The sequence below is a fragment of the Terrapene carolina genome, unplaced genomic scaffold (assembly GCF_002925995.2).
Source record: "Terrapene carolina triunguis isolate 2854851 unplaced genomic scaffold, T_m_triunguis-2.0 Scaffold706, whole genome shotgun sequence".
In the NCBI taxonomy this organism is placed as follows: Eukaryota; Metazoa; Chordata; order Testudines; family Emydidae; genus Terrapene; species Terrapene triunguis.
Genome location: NW_020665057.1, coordinates 3,217,648 through 3,238,222, shown reverse-complemented (window position 1 = coordinate 3,238,222; position 20,575 = coordinate 3,217,648). Strand labels below are relative to the sequence as shown.

Genomic DNA, 20,575 nt, shown 5'->3' with positions numbered 1-20,575 from the left:
AATTAAATCAAGTAACTTAACAAAGAGGTTTGGCCCTCACTTACCAAACAATGCCAAAAATGACAACAGACCGGACACTTCTCAAGCCACCTTTCCCTCTTTGGCTCTCTCATCCCTCCAGCAATGTAATTTACTGCACCCAGGCACCCACATGCTTACTCATTGCACTGATCTGAGGCGTTGAGGAACCACTGGATGTAGGGACATGGAGGCCTGAAGAGCTGTACTGGGGTGGGGAGGATACCACAGCAGCTGTAGCCACAGCTGATTTCCTCTTGCGGAGGGACAGGAGCCTGCTGTATTAGACCAAACCTTGGATTCCACATCCTTTTAAATGTACAGTGTGAGCAGCATCCATACACTGGCTATATATCTGGCCTTTCAAACGCACTCCTGGCATACACACTCCAATGATGCGATCCCTTCTTAGGAATGGGGCCCCCACAGCCCAGTTGTCCTAAGCCTCAAGACCAGTGCAGACCCTCCAACTCTCCCTAATAGCTCTCTCTCATCCTCTCCAGAGCTCCTTCCCCCATATGTAATCTTGATTACTGTTTCACCCTTCAGAAACTTTGTGACAGTTAAAGCAAGAGGGACACAGATTTTACAAAGGCACTTCTAAACTACATCCTTTTTCCTCATAGACAAAACACAAAAGTTATTCAGATCTACAGAAAAATGAATACTTATGTGCAAGACCATGCCCTCAGCTTCCTCACCCTTCCTGAGACTCCTTTGGATCTTAGTGCCTTCCAAGGGGTCCACGATTCTTTTGAGCACCCCATCCTACCCAGTCTTCTCTTCTGGCTCTGGTCTCCCCAAGGATGGCCAGCAAGAGAAACTGCTCAGATCAGAATTTGCCATTTTATAAAGTTCCAGTTCCCTCCTGAGTGGCTTCAAGGTCCTCATCTGGTGATTTGCTGGTTAGTTCCAGCCCACCTGCAGTATGAGACTGGGAAAACTGATTCCTCTGGGCTGCTGCCAGCTCCTTGAACAAGGGTACTTCCATCTGAATGGAAGACCATCCAGGCTGACAACTCTTGATTGCTCTCCATTGTTAGCCCTGTGCTAGATGCAAGAATTTCTCCTGACACCTCTTGGGTGTTTCAAGACGTCAATGTCAATGTCAAAGTGAAGCACAGTGCAGTTTTACAATCAAAGTAATGATCACAAAACAGAAAGGATTTGTATATTAATATAGACACACAGAATTACACTCATCTATCACAGATGCTTGGGCGAGGAGCATCTGAGGTTACCATGCCAGCTACCCACTTCCCAATCCCCACATCCCTGAACTTACCTCTTGCAGCCAGGTCCCCCACTCACTGAGGAGAAATAAGAGCCCCTGGCAAAGATGGCAGCCCAGGGAAAAGATCAGTTCCCTTCACAACAAGGGCTGCCTTATGGGACCAGCAGTAGAGTGCTCAAAATGCTTCAGATTCAAAGTTCGATGCTCAAGACCTAGAGACAAAAAGCCAAATGCTTGCATCTCCAGCAAAATTTTGGAGACTTGGTATGAACAGATATGTGGAAGGAGGAATAAGATTGAACGTCCTTACACTCTCCCTTCTAGCACTGGGTTCTCTCCATCAGAGAAGGGAGGAAGGACAACAGAGTTTACACCCAACTCTCTCTAATGTATTTTAATTGTTGTGTGGCATTAAAATAGTATGGTGACAGCTGCCTTAGAAATACTTTGACAGGCAGGGCTGCCCGGGGGAGGGGGGGGGTGCAAGTGGGGCAATTTGCACCAGACCCTGGGCCCCAAAGGGCCCCCCACGAGAATATAGTATTCTATGGTATTGCAATTTTTTTTTATGGAAGGGGCCCCCAAAATTGCTTTGCCCCATGCCCCTGAATCCTCTGGGCGGCCCTGTTGACAGGGAGACATTGGACCACAGTCTTTAGTGGGGAACTACAGATTGATATATAATGAATAAATGGCATATATTCAGTCATTCATAGATTATCTGTTGGATTTTTGTAAGCACTTCTGGAATTGTTTAGAAGCCAGCAGAAATTAACAACAAACTCCTTTTCAGCAGAAATGATTTTCTCATTACCATACATCAGCTTTCTAACTTTTCCAATAGCTAGATTCCTGATAGCAAATGGGGTCCTAGTGGTATGCGCGCCCATTTAACTTCAGAAATAAATTCTGAGAAAAAAATCAGAAATAAACACTAACAAAGTGATATATCTAAGCAGACTTGGTCTAACTTTCAGAACATAGTTCCAACTTTACAAAATATCCACCTTCTGGAAAAGAAAACTACATCCTTTCTATGGACAGTGAGAAGACATGGTCCACCAGTCAAAATGAAATGAGCACACACAAAATTATAGATTAAATAAAAGATTTGTGGCTACATACCACTACCTCATAAATTCCATGTGATTTCTAACACTGGTGAATGAGTGGCTTATATTCTCTCCATCTATCATTTATCATTTAAAATGTAATTTCTAATTAAAAGATTCATTGAGCTAATGACCACTTATTCTTATACATACCTGGTATTCTATAAATTGAATAAATATTAAGATATATTCATTAATAAATTAGATTTTACATATCTGTTCAGCTAATTATTTGATTCCATCGTGTGGTAGTGCCTATTATAATTATTTATAAATCAAGAAGTTTTTCAAAATTAATGTATAAAACTCCATTTAAATGAAAAGTGAAAGATATTCCTTTTGCAGAGAACCTTATTTAATTTTTACTTTTAAGTTTATGGATTGTTAGTAATATGTTTAGCATCTGTAGTTTTCCCCAGAAACTTATTTATATTGTTTTTGTATTTATGATGTGAAGTTATAAACAAATATCTCAATAAAAATAAATTATAATTAGTCTAAATATGGACCCCACAATATTGGCTAAAACAATAACCAGCAGGACACAAATGCTAGTCGAGGGAGATCAAGGAATGTTTCTACAAGGAAGATCAGACTATAAATAGCTCAAAATATCCACATTTCAACCAAAATGGAATGTGTATCATCATAACAGAATAGGCCTAATAAGGAATCAAAGACAAAAGTAAGTTTAGACACATAAAGGCTATTTGTCATAGGGACTTTTGTTTGGTATATTTGATGGGAAGAACTTTAACCTTAATATATACACAATCGGATTAAGCAAATGTACACAAAGCTAAAGTTTTGTTCTTGGGGAGCATGCTATCATCTCTTTTCTGTTAAAGATTCTCTTACCAACCCAGAATGCACAGGAAGACACGCAACACCTGTACTTCAACTGTACATCTCATCAGATCTGGAATTTAGGCACAGAGAAAAAATTAGCTGTAAATAAAATATGCTTGTAGGTCCATAAACCTATTTATAACTAAAGAGAGTGCAGCGGTTCTCGAATTTTTGTACTGGTGACCCTCTCACATAGAAAGCCTCTGAGTGCGACCCCCCCCCTTATAAATTAAAAACATATTTTTATATATTTAACACCATTATAAATGCTGGAGGCAAAGTGGGGTTTGGGGTGGAGGTTGACAGCTCGCGACCCCCCATTTAATAATCTTGCAACCCCCTCAGGGGTTCCGACCCCCAGTTTGAGAACCCCTGGAGTAGAGGCACTAGTATGAACTTCCAACAACAGTTATGAGGACAGTATATATAGTTCTCCCTCAGTTATTGTATCTAACGTATAGCAGACCTCTCAATATCCCTTATCCATTCTTTTAATATGCTACTGAATCATTTTAGCTTTGGGAAGAGGGAGAAAAGACTCCAAGAATAAAACTAGCTACTATGATATTTACATCATAGGCAAACTAGCCTCAGGATCCAGATATAAATCAGTTTGCTAGTGAATAACACTGATGCAACACATAGTGTGGTATAAAACCCTGTTTACACTAGTAAGTATTTCCAGTTATACCAATAAGGGTACGTCCAGACTACCCGCCGGATCGGCGGGTAGCGATCGATCTATCGGGGATCGATTTATCGTGTCTTGTCTAGATGTGATAAATCAATCCCCGAACGCACTACCGTCGACTCCGGAACTCCACCGAATGAACACAATTTGTAGGAACAGGATGTGCACTGAACTAAAAACATCAAGTGATATTCAACTCTAAGAGAAGGTATTTGTTTAAATGGTATTTGGCCAGGAGGCCATCTTGCCTTCCACACATACCACATAGTAGTGAAGTCTAACAGTCTCTAGACAGAAAAATCTGGGGGCAGGTGGTAAAATAGTCTTGATGTCTTCAATTCAACAGTGATCAAGTCTCCTGAGCTTCAAGGGATGTTGTAAAGCCCATCTGATCTCTCATGATTTTGCTTCGGTGGGGTGTTGGGCAAGACAGCTGGTAGGTTAGTATAATGCTTGTTTTGGAAAGGTCATATTTATCCCTAATTTATTTTCATTGTTATAACAGACAAGTATAAAAATTCATCATCTTGTGTAGTCAACTGGAATTCAGTTAGTGGATTAGGTGAGCATTTTCAAGCTGATTCCATGGTTTAATCAAGCAATAAAAATTGTCACAATAGCAAAACTTTCCTAAAATAAATTCTATTTATAAGGTGCATAGGTCATACACTGGCCCTCTGCTCAAAGGTCAATTTCACCCATTATGACCCACATGCACAAAGGCTCTGCAAATGTTTGTTGGGGGAAATATAATGCTTGCCTGGTAACCAGGTCCCCAAAGAAATATTTGATGTTTTATTTTTTCTCTTCCCAACCTATCCACATATACATATCAACTACAGTTCATATATAACATTTCATTAAATCTAAAGATTCATGAAATTAGATTAAAAAAAATTAATCACGGGATCATAAAAATTCTGCATTTCTCCCAAGTTCCCTTGCAAAACACTTCACATTATTTTGCAATGGTCACACCTTAAAAATAACAATGAATTTTCCCCTTATTTGCATGTCTGCCAATGGGAGTGACAGTATGGAATAATTTTTCACTTCTGAGGTAATCTTTTTTTTAAAAGTAATGGGAGATTTGTAGTAAAAAGGCTCTCAATTTGTAGAAAATAGTAAATATAAGGGGGATTTCATAGTACTAGACAAATTCACAGTTCACTATTTTACAAAGAGCTTGAGCATTCAACTGCTTCACAGTGAGAAGAGATCTCACTGGATTTATATGCTGCACATACTATATTCTCTTTTTTTTTTTAACTGTTTAAAAATTGTGTCAATTTATTACAGGAAGAAGAAGGGAAAACAATTTCACAAAGCTCTGTCTGGGAGTTACAAGTCTGGGTATGAACTGTATTCCAAATCCTGATTTCCAGATGGCATGGATATAAATCTATTGCGGGTAACAAATTATTACTACAACAGTCTTCTTGCTTTTATACTGAAATTACATTCACATGCTGCAACTAATCAATTTCAGGAAAATAAATTATCAATTTAAATATGACCTGTAAATAATTTCTGTAAATGCAGCAGTAACAGTCAGGGTTAGAGGGGCCTTTTGCATATAATTAGTTTAAAAGTTAATGTAACATAAGCATATTTTAAATTTGAGGTCCATATTTTACTACTAATCTATGTTGACATCAGTGGGAATTTGGAGTAGAATATGACCTAGAATATGCTGAACGTTTCTCTTAGCTACTGGTGACATACAAAACATAATACTAAAGCAGAAGAAATGTTTAAAAAAATGCAAAATCATCTTCATTAAAGAAAGAGAAAATGCCACAAGGATATTAATATTTTACTTTTCTTCAGAGTTATCAGTGTACTGTAAATACATGAAAAACTAGCAAACAAAATATACAGGTGATCACAAATATGGAAAAGAAATGGCAAAGAAAGAGAAACTGTAAATGATAGAAATATCCCCCCTCAATCGCTCTCCGGGAGGCAGCCCAGGCTCAGGCTCTCCATCCCCCCATCCTTCAATCTCTCCCTGGGAGGCGGCGGCAGCAGCAGCACCAGAGCTCCAACTGTCAGCCCCAGAGTGGCAGCAGCAGCGCAGAAGTAAGGATGGCAATGGGGCGTTAAATAGTTAGTTGCTTATGCCCCACCCCCTCCACAAGTACATAGTGCTAAATAGCGCCCTATTGCCACCCTTACTTCTGCGCTGCTGCTGGTTCGGTATTGCCTTTAGAGCTGGGCACCCAGCCAGCAGCCGCTGCACTCCACTCTGCCTTCAGAGCTGGGCGGCAGGATATGTACTTGTGGAGCGGGTGGGGCATAAGCAACTACAGACACAAAGAAGGGGGGCATGATCAAATAAGTTTGAGAACCACTGCTTTATATAGTTGTCCGTGATAGTTTGGTATACAACACTGGTATCGTTGGATGCAATTTAAAAACACAGATTAAGGGTCTTGTAAGAATTTAACAAGTGATTTGACCATACATAAACATCAGATTCATTATTTTAAAAACAAAACCTGTATTATATAAATAGTGTTAGCCTCCTTGGCTGTTCTGTTGTCTATAAGAATATTAATCTTCAGACATTCATTACGATTAAAGTTATACTATTAACATATAGTTAATTAGTTCCATAACACAGATTTACAGGAGTCTGTCCTAAAAACAATCCTGCATGCACATGAGTAACTTCATATAGTATCCAGTTCAATTCAATGAGAGTACTCACATGAACATGTGTTTTCAAGATTGAGGCCTTAGTATTTGTCATTAAAGCATATTACCATACCTAACTGATTAAAATGATTCAACAGTTGTTCCTATATAGTATGAAGCTTAGCATTCAAGTAGTCTCATTTTATTTTAAATCAACTATCTTGCTTTGTTTCATTTTTAGATATGAGGTGACATAAATACTGATAATGTGTATTCAGTTGGCTATTTAGTCCTAAACCTACATGCTATCTTTCTAGGGAAAAAATATTTACAAGTTTAGATTTCTGAAATGGCAGTTATTATTTTTTTGATTTTTTAACTAAATATATTAGGGGCTTTTATTTTCTCTGAGTCTATACATTATTTCTAGTAAATATAAAGCAAACCACAGTATAAATAAAATAATCTTCACTGGTTAAATGTTTAAGATCCAATATTTTAATTTGTAAATACTGTTTTAAAGGAAGTATTGTGACAGCAAAACCATCCATGACAAACAACAAAATTGAAAATACATTTGTTTGAAATGTTTTTGCAAAACACAATTCAACAAATTAGTTCAGAGATGAAGTATCTGAAATGTAATTACAGACTGAGAATTTATTAGATATATCATGCAAAACTAATACATGTAAGTTAAAAATAACATTTATTAGGAATGGGCATCAGCTGTCTAGCCCACTAAATCTCAACTCACCATCCATCTAAATCTCTGTGAGGATGAAATTTGGGGCAATATTATGACTCCAGCTTGTAAACAGAACTCACAACTGGCTTCAAAGAAAAGTTCTACTTAAAGACTGATGACATGATACAGGCCAACATCTCCTGAACATTTTTGTACGGTTGGACTAGATTTTCAAAAGTGTCCAGCACTTCCAATTGGGACCATATTTCAAGAGATCAACTTCCATTTAGGCATCTAAATGAAATGACCAGATTTTCAAGAGTGCTCATCATGTGGGTATGATAGGTGCTCAGAACTTCTGAAAATCTGGATACTTTTTTAAAATGGGAGCTGTTGTGTGTGGAGCTCCTTTGAAAAAATGGCCCTATACTCTTTGCTTCAATTGCCTTTAATACCCACTTTAACATATTCATATTACAGAGCAAAGTAGTTTTGTCTTAATTCTCTACTTCCTCCTACTTTCCTAATTTTTAATATTATGTCCCCAAAACTTTCTGATCTATTTACAAAAGGAGAGTTATCTACTTTTTTTATTAGACAGAAAATATTCTGTCACTTCAAGGTCTTCTGTTTTGTATTCAGAATAAACAAGACAATAAGGTCATGATCCCATGCTCACGGAAGACAATGGAAAGACTCCTATTGACTTCAATAGGTTTTAGATGGGCCCTAAAACTTTGCCTGTGGAACACTGGAATCTACAGAGTACTTTATACAATAAAAGTATCACATCTTGTTTCTGATTCTACCTATCTGCTAGCAGAGCTATCTTTTAACATGACTAGAGGAAAGCTTTCAATTATTTTCACAACTCTATAATCCTCTTTCTTATCAAGGTGCTATACAGTCGTTCTGTTTAAGACATTACAACGCAGATCCTTGCTCCCCACCTAATTATGTTACATTTTTCTATAATCAACTATATTTGCCAAAAGCTGGCCCAAAGCTCTTAAATGATACCGATTCCTTTGAATCTGATCACATATCCTCATTATCTGCTCTGTCTCTGAGCTTTTGTTTTATAACAGCTGGCACAGCAATTGGTGTTGTTTGATTGGGGTTTGTCGAATGAGATGTTTGCCTACTCTGTCTCTACTTGCAAGAAGGTAAGGATGGTCTTGCAAGTGGGGAGTACAATGTTAGGTGTTCTTTCTCTGACCTGCCCAATGTAAATGCAACTGCTGATTTGTTTTCCCAATGGCAGGGGAAAGGACTCTTAACATGGTGATTCTCTACTGCAATTTCCAATACTTGAGGTGTGTAGACATGTGTAATGCTTTTTTATTTTTAATGTGATTCCACGATACCTGAGAAATTTTTAACTGTGATAATCACCAAGCATAAAGCTTCTGGAATCAGAATTTAGCTGACCGATGACAGATGAGGCAAAGTAGAATACAGTTTTTCTTCTGCAGCTAACAGAGGTCCCAGTCCTGCAGCTTGTGAGTGGGAGAACACTATGCCCAGTTGGAGTCCACTGAAGTTAATGAGGGTCTGGCTGCATGCAAGAAGTTGCAAAATTGGGGACAGAGACTGCAATGAAGTGCTGGGAGGAAATACTCAAAAGCTGGTTTAGCCGTCTTTATGGCCGCTGGAACAGGGGCCAATGATCTGGTCCTTTGTTTTTGAAATATGGCTAATTATTCAGCTATCTAGTTATAATCTGAGAATGTTGTTATAGCTTCAAAAATACAGTTCTTCAAAATAAAAAAAAATCCGTTACTATATTATAATCCTAAAAACATTTTAAATAAAGAAAAAAAACTGCATACGAAAGATGCTGAAAAAACAGATACAAGTCTGACTGTAGGAATTCTGATTATAAAGTTTTCCAGATATAATAAAAGTCTGCATAAAAGCAGAGAGGAGAGTAGGTTTTTGTTTGGTTGGTTGGTTTTTGTTTGTTTGGTTTTCTGCAAAGTAATCCCCCCTGGAGGAATCTTGGACTATTGTTTACTTTTAAACAACAACAAAAGTCTAGAGAGTGTTTGCGTGCATACATAAACACGCTCCCAAGGTCAGCGTCTGAGCTGGAGTAAACTGATATAGTTTCACTGCGATCAGTGGAGCTATACTGATTTATACCAGCAGAAGATATGGCCTATATACACTCTTTTTCAAAGTTAAACAAATTGTCTTAAATTACTTGAAAACAACAAGATTTGCTACAAACAGGACTCATTATTGTAAGAGTTTATTATTTATTTCATCATATTTATTCGCTTGGAGGTTGACACATTCCATTTTAGCAACTCTTGCGCACACACAAAAATTGCTGGAGTGACAGAAGTTAAATATGCATTTCATTATCATAAGCATCAGTAAAAAATTCACAAAATATGCTTTTAATTTTATTCATGCAGCATCAGCTAAATGTGTTATGACAGGACTAAGTAGCCTTTTGTGATACTTAATTTCACCCTAAAGCTGTTTTTAGTTAATTTTAAAAACACAGTAATCTTCTCATCAGTAACAAATATCACTGCTAAATTTAAGAGACCAGAAATAACATAGCTGACAGAAGTTAAATGAACACTATGTTCAGTTCCTCTTAGATACATAGAAAGATGAAATCCAATAGGAAATTAATATATTTTGGAGCATTTCGGTATGTGGCATATTTTAGGCACAAAACAGACATTCTGTATTAAATAAAAAGTAGGCCTTAAATTTATCTCACCAGTTTTTTAAATATATTACACAGTGATTCTTTTAGATAGATACATTTAAATGGACACTAATAAACTAAGGCCCTGATTCTACTAGCACTCACCTGCTTAATTTTTACACATAAACTCAACAGCACTACTCATGTGTATAAACCTAAGCACATGCATGTTTGCAAAACTTGAGGCATTGAGCCCAAAACAACAATTTTATAAAAGAACAATTTTATAAAAACTAAGAACAAAATAAATGTTTCTATGCATTTTTTTTAAAATTTTTAAATATACTCTGTTCTTAAAGAAATATTTCCCCAAAGTGTTTGAAGCACTACAGTACTAAAGTGAAACTGTCCTCATTCATTTTCATTGTTCAAGCTGAGAAAAATGCAAAAAGTTAATAAAAGGCATAAATATTGACAAGTGAAATACACTGTAAAAATTCTTTCACTTTAATAACTTTTCAGTGTTACTAATGAATTTTGTTTTCTTATAATATATGAGTTTCCAAGCTAGAAGTATCCCTTTAAACATATTCAAATAAACTAATATTGGCAAGTAAAAATATGATGCTGTAGAAACCAGAATATTTTGATGCACCATCAAAATGTTCAGCGTACTATAGACCAAGCAATGGTTAGTCTGTATTAAAATAATAAACTCCAAGGAAACTGCATTTATGAGAAAGACAAAAATGTATATATTCATAAACTCTCTTCCTAGAGGTTAACGTAACCTTGCAAAGAGAGTCAGGAAAGATTACAAACTGAGGCATAAAATCTGCTCACCAGCCCCAATGATGAAAAATTAATGAAGACATTTTAGAAGGCCCAATTCTTGGGACTCAAAGACTGTCCACATGGGGTGAAGTGAAGTGTGAACAACCAATGAGTTTTAGGACAAATCACTGTGTTAACTCTACTGATCATTTTATATTGTGAAGGCTAGTTCCACAACACAAATAGCTACAAACTTTGTTTTTTTGAGGTATTTTTTTAAACAACCCTGATACTGTGCCCTGGGCAAGAGTATACAGTACACAATGTTCTCTACCATATACTCTACAATCAACAATGCTCACCCGCTAACTGGAGTGTGTAACTGGTAGACCCATGAGTGATGGAGACACACACACCATTCCCTTTCCGGGTGGGGTTCCCCTCATCTCTCCTACCTGTGGCACGGATGAGCGGGACAGGTTGGGACTCTGGCATCCACTGGGGTCCATGGGCAGGCCAGGTGGTGTAGAAGTGGCATTGCCTTCATACCCATCCTTAAGTTTGTAGAATGGGGGGGCCACTTGAGCCCAGCTGAATTCTGCACTGGAATGACCCTGCTGACTAGTTCCTCACTGGTTAATAGTTTAATAAAGTTGTGGAGTCTGTATTTAACCATACTCTGGCTTGTGTGCCTCGTTGCTTCAGTGTCTGCATCAATATACACTGCCCACTGTATGCATGTCCTATCTCTGGTAAAATATTTACACCACCGTTTATAAGCATCATTAAGGCACAGATGGTGGAAAGTAAACAAATTGGCTAACTATTAAACAATAAAGAAGATTTTGGAGGTAGAATATGGAAATAATACAACCTCAATTATTTTGTTTACAAAGCACTTGAACTCTAAGATCTAAAAAAAGCCTGATTGTCTTGAAGATTTGATATATCATCTCTACAAGGTGTAAGTAACTTCATCCAAAATAAATCACTGCAAACCTATATTCCAATATAGATCAACAGGGATCACAACTGCATCAAAAAGTGTCCAGCACAAGTATACAAGGAGGAATGCCAGACATGTATTGCAGATAAGTTGTAAAGTTGTATGTCTTGGACAACTGTTTTTCAGTATCATATAACACTGGCTAAAAATTGCTCCATGTCAGCTCAAGTTTATTACAGTGAGGTCTTCTGAGTGTGTCTAATTTTTTAATCAATAAATCATTTCTAGTCTTTCAAAAAAAGGAAGCATGAATGAAATAGGAGGATATAATGAAAGAAATTAAGATCTGACTACATCCATCATATGACCTATATACAGCATTACATCACATTCAGGTCTTTCCATTAAGCTCATTCTTATTCTCCTTCCTCTTTTCCAACAACACACTGTAAAAATAAAATAAAAGGTGAATAAATGTAACTTCAGGTCAATGGTAACCTCAGACTAATGGTTGAATCTCCAGCTATATTGGCTTATATGTTTTGGAAAAGCTAAACTCTAAGAAGTCACAGGACCAAATAAAGCCCTGTAACTAGCCCCCTAAAAACTCAATTTCTACTTCTATCTTTTTATCACTATGTTTTTCTATTACCATAGTAACACTATCTACATAGTAAAGGGCTTGATTTTCAAAAATGATTGTGATTAATTGCATACTAATTTCCATAAGCAGATGTGCAAACTAATATTTTCAAACATAAATGGCCATTCAGGGAACAGACTATTTGCATGTGCGAGTGGACAGTTTGCATACACAATTGCTGTAATTGTACATTAAAAATGAAAATGACTGAATTGCTTTTTTCATCATGATCTTCATTTAGGCACATAAAAAATTACCTGTTACTGTAATTTCTCAGTGCATCACGATATTTAAAGTATTGCATCTGTAAAATGGAGATAATAGTATTTCCCTATTGCAAGGATAAATACATTAAAGACTGAGAGGTGCTCATATGCTACAATAATGGGTGTCACATGAATACTTAAGTTAGACAGATCATTTTATTAACACTAAATAAATCAGACTGAGGATCTAACACGGTGGTGGGCAACCTGCAGCCCACAGGCGGCCTGTCAGGGTAATCCGCTGGCGGGCCACAAGACAGTAGCCGCGGTTCACCATTCCCAGCCAATGGGAGCTGTGGGAAGCGGCGCTGCCAGTTGCCCACCACTGATCTAACAGCATTGACTGGGGCCAAGCATTGGGCCAGTAAGCACTGTGCAGTGAGCTAAAGTCCCACCATAGCATCCTAAACCAGCTCATGGTACGTGCACTGCAAAAAGTTGGTCACCACTTACGTCTGAAAAACACCCTTAAATCAAACAAATCATGAAGGGTAACAGTTCTGCAATGGGCAGGACAGCAAACTACATAAAAGGTCTTTGCTATCTCTATTTTGTTGAGCTTGTTGATGCTTTGTTGAGCCATCTCTCGCTCTATTGAGAAAGCACACATTTGGTTATTTACGTAGTACTAACTTATTCATGGCTTCAAAATTTAACTATTTCCCAAGGAAGAACTCATAAATCAAGGCTATCAGCAAATGTTTCACATATAGGTCCCAAAGCAATCTTTAAATGCTAGACCCATAATCTACTAAAGTCAACAGAAAGATTTGTTGCAGCATCCCTTGACTTCAATGGGCTTTGGATCAGGCCCTTAATTAATAACTGTACTTATGTGATTTGGGCAGATCGATGAATCAAAACTAAACATTCTCTCTCCTAATTTCAAAAACAGAAGTAAAAAAGAGGTGCCATGCTTCAAAAAGCACTGAGAAGTTCTGCATACTGGGATAAAAATTCTGTCTCATACATTTTCACAACATTAAGCACACATACTGTAGAAAGAACCTGTTTTACAGAAGAACTCTGGATGAGTCATTTGAGAAAAAGAAGACCTCTCCCCGCTAAGATTTAGAGAGACTCGGACAACAGGAGTATGACTTGTTATTAGGAAATTTAGACTTCCATCCTGAGCAGTTATATGATAAATGTATGGAAGGCTTAGGTTTGCTTCAGCTCTTCCCAACATTTGACATATCACAAAATCATAGAAATGCAGGACTGGAAGGACCTTAAAAGATCATCGAGTCCAGTCCACTGCATTGAGGCAGCACTAAGTATTAACTAGTCCACCCCTGACAGGTGGTTGTCTAACCTGTTCTTAAATATTTCCAATCATGGAGATTACAAAACCTCCCTAGCTAATTTGTTCCAGTGCTTAACTACCCTTACAGTTAAAACATTTTTCCTAATGTCTAACCTAAACCTCCCTTGCTGCAATTTAAACCTGTTACTTCTTGTCCTGTCCTCAATGGATAAGGAGAAAAAAATTCTCACCCCCTCCCCTTTATAACAACCTTTTAAATACTTGAAAACTGTTATGACCCCCTCCCCCACCTTTAGTCTTCTCTTCTCCAGACTAAGCAAGACCAATTTTTCAATCTTTCCTCATAGGTTATGTTTTCTAGACTTTTAAACATTTTTGTTGCTCTCCTCTGGATTCTCCAGTTTGTCCATATCTTTCCTGAAGTGTGGTGCCCAGAACTGGACACAATATTCCAGTTGAGGCCTTATCAGTGCAGAGTCGAGCGGAAGAATTACTTCTTGTGGCTTGCTTACAACATTCCTGCTTATACGACCCAGAATGATGTTTGCTTTTTTTGCAACAGTATTACATTGTAGATCCACTATAATTCCCAGACCCTTTTCTGCTGTACTCCTTCATAGGCAGTCATTTCCCATTTTGTATTTCTGCAATTGATTATCCCTTCCTAAGTGTAGTACTCTGCATTTGTCCTTGATGAATTTCATCCTATTTATTTCAGACCATTTCTCCAGTTTGTCAAGATCATTTTGAATTCTAATCCTGTCCTCCCAAAAGCTTGCAACCCCTTCCGCAAACTTCATAAGTGTACTCTCTCTGCCATTATTCAAATAATTTATGAGGATATTGAAGAGAATCACATCAGGACAGATCCCAGTGGGACCCTACTTGATATGCCCTTCCAACTTGATTGTGAACCATTAGAAAAACATTCTCAGAGTATAGTTATCAACCAGTCATGTACCCACCCTGTCATAGGTCTGTCTAAGCCATATTTCTCTAGTTTGTTTATGAGAGGGACATGTGAGACAGTATCAAAAGCCTTACCAAAGTCGAGATATATCACATCTACTACTTCCCCCCTATCCACAAGGCTTATTACCCTGTCAGAGAAGGACTGGTCTGACATGATTTGTTCTTGACAAACCCATGTTGATTGTTACTTATCCCTTTATTTTCTTCTAGGTGCTTATACATTGACTATTTGATGATTTGCTCCATTATCTTTCCAGTACTGACGACTGGTCTACAATTCCCTGGGGAGTGTCCTTATTTCCCTTTTTTATAGATAGGTACTATACTTGCTTTTTTCCAGTCCTATGGGATCTCTTCCCTCCTCTACACATCACCAAAAATAATCGCTAATGGCTCAGAGATCTATTCAGCCAATTCCTTAAGTATTCTGGGATGTACTTCATCAGGCCCTGCCAATTTGAAGACATCTAATTTATCTAAGTAATTCTTAACTAGTTCTCTTCCTCACTTCCTGCCACATTTACCTTGATATTCATGTTAGTCATCCAATCACTGCTAACTTTTTTGGTGAAAAATGGGGAAAAAAGGCATTTAACACTTTGGCCATTGCTGCATTTTCTGTTATTGTGTCTCTCTCCTCATTGATCTTCCTCTTTGATCTTCCTCTAGTTTCAAATATATTTGTAAAATGTTTTCTTGTGACCCTTTATGTCCCTAGCTAGTTTAATCTCATTTTGAGCCTTGGCATTTTTATATATACATAAAAATTGTATGGGTTATTTTTGAGTTTCAAGTCACTGAATATTATCTTTCCTACACGTTGGGATAGTCTGCTTTTGTGCCCTTAATAATGTCTCTTTAAAAAACTGCTAACCCTCCTGAACTCCCCCTCCCCCTCTCTAGACTTGCTTTCCAAGGGATCTTACCTACAAATTCTCTGAGTTTGTTAAAGTCTGCCTTCTTGAAATATATTGTCTTTATTCTGCTGTTTTCCCTCCTATCATCCTTATAATCCTGAACTCTATCATTTTATGATCTTTTGCACCCAAGCTGCTATGGCAACTTTATTCAAAATTTCACTGTTTCTGCTACTTCCAGTTTGCTACTGGAAATCTCCAAAGATAGATAACACTTCCAGGATTCTCTCCCACGCACACACAAACACACTCAGATACACACAGAAGCAGTACAGCTATTTTCTGGCTCAAAGAAGAGGCCAAACAGACTACAAGAATCAATTCAGAAGCAATTCAAAAGACAACAATTTCAATTAAACCTTTATCAAGATACTTGGTTCTAAAAGGCCTTTATGTTTGTACTATAGAAAGGGGTCCCTCCAAAATTGCTACACCTTTCACGCCACCTCAGACAGAAATTTCAACTTCTTTGAAAATAAAAAAAATGAGAGTGAAAAGAATGTCAAAGCCAAAAAACCATAAAACCTGCAAAAGCTGAATTAACTCAGTGATTGTTCAGACAAAATTAAAAAAAAAAAAAAACCAACATTCTACAAGAAGTTTGATTCAATTCCCATATAGTCCCTAACAAAAGCATTGTTTCTTACTGGAAAGAAGACACTACTGTTTCATCACGCACATCCAAGCCAACTGACTTTAAACATGTCACAGATGTTGTCGTATCCAGCAGGATTTCCTAGATAGAATTTCTATTTTGTTTCTACTAGACAACACAGCACCATGTTGATCAGGAACAAATTGCTAGATTTTAGCAAAATAGGCCTGGGGAATAGCAACCTGTCATGAAGGTTGTCTAAAATGTAACCAAGATCCTATGTACTACTTGGCAAGCAGGGCCTATATTTTGTCAGGATTCCTGGATTCTCTGGTACTGTACTCTGAGGTAATCTGAGGCAGATTGATTAATAACATTAGGATTTAAATGGTCATCTTTAGGTTTCAGATTAAACCAGTCAATGAAATGAATAGGACAGTTCACATCTCTCAGAGCTATTGTTTCAGGCAGTCTGCAGACTCAGGGAGACAACACAACCGTGATAATACTAAATTAATGTTTTCAAATTTTTTCCCTCTAAACTTTAAAGGTTAGAAAAATAAAAAATAGGGAGATTCTCAAGATTCTCTTTAAACTTCGGGATGTCTACACTACGGGATTACTCCGAATTTACAGAATTCGATTTTTGGCAACCGATTGTATAAAGTTGAGTTATGCGGCTACACTAAGCACATTAATTCGGCAGTATGCGTCCATGTACCGAGGCTAGCGTCGACTTCCGGAGCGTTGCACTGTGGGTAGCTATCCCATAGTTCCCGCTGTCTCCTCCGCCCATTGGAATTCTGGGTTGAGATCCCAATGCCTGATGGGGCCAAAAACATTGTCGCGGATGGTTCTGGGTACATCCTCCCCCTCCCTCCGGGAAAGCAACAGCAGACAACCGTTTCACGCCTTTTTTCCTGGGTGAACAGTGCAGACGCCATACCACGGCAAGCATGGAGCCTGCTCAGCTCCAGACAGCAGTCATGAACATTGTAAACACCTCGCGCGTTATCATGCAGTTTATGCTGAACCAGAACCTGCAAAACCAGGCGAGGAGTCGTCGGCTACGGCAGCGCGGCAACGAGAGTGATGAGGATATGGACACAGAATTCTATCAAACCGTGGGCCCCAGCGCTTTGGAGATCATACTGTTAATGGGGCAGATTATAGCCGTGGAATGCCAATTCTGGGCCCGGGAAACAAGCACAGACTGGTGGGACCGCATAGTGTTGCAGGTGTGGGAGGATTCCCAGTGGCTGCGAAACTTTCGCATGCATAAGGGCACTTTCATGGAACTTTGTGACTTGCTTTCCCCTGCCCGGAAGCGCCAGAATAAAAAGATGAGAGCAGCCCTCACAGTTGAGAAGCTAGTGGCGATAGCCCTGTGGAAGCTTGCAATGCCAGACAGCTACCGGTCAGTCGGGAATCAATTTGGAGTGGGTAAATCTACTGTGGGGGCTGCTGTGATCCAAGTAGCCAAAGCAATCACTGAGCTGCTGCTACCAAAGGTAGTGACTCTGGGAAATGTGCAGGTCATAGTGGATGGCTTTGCTGCAATGGGATTCCCTAAATGTGGTGGGGCGATAGATGGAACCCATATCCCTATCTTGGCACAGGAGCACCAGGGTAGCCAGTACATAAACCGCAAGGGGTACTTTTCAATGGTGCTGCAAGCACTGGTGGATCACAAGGGACGTTTCACCAACATCAACATCCCTCTCCCCCACCGTGTGGCTGCTGGTATCAGGGAAGATCCCTGCAGAAACCAAACTAACTCCCCCCCCCCATCCAATTCTCTGGGATGATCGCTTTACCCCTCCCAGGGAAGATCCCTGATAGCCAAATGCAAAAAGCTCAGGGCCAATGATCTCTCCCCTCCTCCCCCCCTCCCCCCCCGCTTGGCTAACTGCAGGGAAGGATTTCTTTTCAGCCACAGGCAAACAGCCCAGTAGGAACAGCCACCTCTGTCCACTTAATTAAATTCCCGTATTTCAACTAGGTTACCATGACCGATATCACTCTCCTGAGGATAACACAGTGAGATAAAGAACGGATGTTGCTTGAATGCCAGCAAACACCGGGACCATACACTGCCAGGCTTTGTCATGCAATACCACCAGATTACTTGCTACTAGCATGGCGTGGTCAAGTGTCCTATCATGGAGGATGGAATAAGGCTGCACTGCCCAGAAACCTTCTGCAAAGGCTTTTGGAGTACCTCCCAGAGAGCTTCATGGAGATGTCCCTGGAGGATTTCCGCTCCATCCCCAGACACGTTAACAGACTTTTCCAATAGCTGTACTGGCCACGAATGCATCCCAAGTCCTCAGGGCAAATTAATCATTAAAAAACGTTTGCTTTTAAACCATGTTTTATATTTACAAAGGTACACTCACCAGAGGTCCCTTCCATGGTCTCATTGTCTGGGATAACGCCTTGGGAGGGTTGGGAGGGTACTTCAGTCAGGCTGAGAAAAAGATCCTGGCTGTTGGGGAGAATGGAGTTCTGTGTGCTCTCCACAAGCTCGTCCTCCTCCTCCTCATCTTCCCCGTCCGCAGAATCCTCAGGCATGGCTGAGATTAGCCCCTCCTCGGAATCCACGGTCAGAGGTGGGGTAGTGGTGGCGGACCCCCTAGAATTGCATGCAGCTCAGCATAGAAGCGGCATGTCTGCGGCTCTGACCCGGAGCGACCGTTTGCCTCCTTTGTTTTTTGATAGGCTTGTCTGAGCTCCTTAACTTTCACACGGCACTGATATTAGTCCCTATTGTGGCCTCTCTCCATCATGCCCTTGGAGATTTTTTCAAATGTTTTGGCATTTCGTCTTTTGGAACGTAGTTCTGCTAGCACGGAATCCTCTCCCCATATAGCGATCAAATCCAATACCTCCTGTACGGTCCATGCTAGTGCTCTTTTTCGATTCTCGGACTGCATGGTTACCTGTGCTGATGAGCTCTGTGTGATCACCTGTGCTCTCCACGCTGGGCAAACAGGAAATGAAATTCAAAAGTTCGTGGGGCTTTTCCTGTCTACCTGGCCAGTGCATCCGAGTTCAGATTGCTGTCCAGAGCGGTCACAATGGTGCACTGTGGGATAGCTCCCGGAGGCCAATACCGTCAAATTGCGGCCACACTAACCCTAATTCGAAATGGCAATGTCGATTTCGGCGCTACTCCCCTCGTCAGGGAGGAGTACAGAAATCGATTTTAAGAGCCCTTTATTTTGAAGTAAATGGCTTCGTTGTGTGGATGGGTGCAGGGTTAATTCGATTTAATGCTGCTAAATTCAACCTAAACTCATAGTGTAGACCAGGCCTACAGAAACCAGCTACCTCAGGAAATCTGTACACTAATCAGAAAAACAATAGGCCTCCAACAAGATTACAATATAGTTAGTGAACCTTGATTAATATAAATGTGACCTGATATAAAGTTTAGTCTCATTCAAGGAAAGGAAGGATTGCTCAGGGGTTAGGGTCTCCCATGTTCTAACACACCAGCTAGAATATGGGAGACCCAGCTTCAATTCCCTGATAGCCACAGATTGCGTGACCTTGGGCAAGACATTTAGCCTCTCTATGCCTCAATTCTCCATCTGAAAAATGGGGATAATAGCACTTCACTATCTCTCAGGGGCATTTTGAGGATGAATACATTAAAGATTATGAGACATTCAGATACTATGGTGACAGGGGCCACATAAAGTATTTAAGATAGATAGAAGGTGAATTAAAACATGTAGATCCCATTTACACTGTAATACAAGTAATAATGATAAATCCCTTACCTTAGAACTCTCTAGACCAGTACACTTGTTTTAAAGTTTGAAAGGATTATAAACCTGGGAATAAGCAAGTATCCAAGGACTGAAGAGACAGCAAGATTATGCCCAGAATACCCATGAATAAGGCAGTAATTCTTAATAAAGTCCCTTTATCCCTATTTTTGCTGCTGTGTTCTACTGCATAAGAGCAAATCAGTAGTCTTTACTTTCCCCCTTGACAACAGAATCTCACACAACACTCTGATTGTTGAGTTCTGTGGTGAAACTGAGTGTTATGACCCAAAGCCAACATATCTTGGTGTCATTCTTGACCACACACTCACCTTTCATGGCCACCTAAAGAAAGTAGCCTCCAAAACAAAGATTCACATCAATGTTATCCAAAAGTTAATGGGAACAGGCTGGGATCAACTGCCCAAGCACTACAAACATTGGCCTTGACCCTGGTGTACTCAGTTGCAGAGTACTGTGCACGAAGCTGTCATGCCCAACTTGTGGATAGGCAGCCAA

At 39.3% G+C, this 20,575-nt stretch overlaps 1 protein-coding gene across 1 annotated transcript in view; it reads right to left on the bottom strand.

The window, feature by feature from the left end:
- Positions 1-1,320: 1,320 nt before the first annotated feature.
- LOC112111231 (glutathione S-transferase C-terminal domain-containing protein-like) overlaps positions 1,321-20,575 on the bottom strand; it is a 93,847-nt gene continuing 74,592 nt past the window's right edge. Inside the window, exon 6 of the mRNA XM_029913513.1 lies at positions 1,321-1,464. Coding sequence (XP_029769373.1) covers positions 1,388-1,464 — 77 coding nt within the window. The 3' untranslated portion in view covers positions 1,321-1,387. The remainder of the gene's footprint in view (positions 1,465-20,575) is intronic.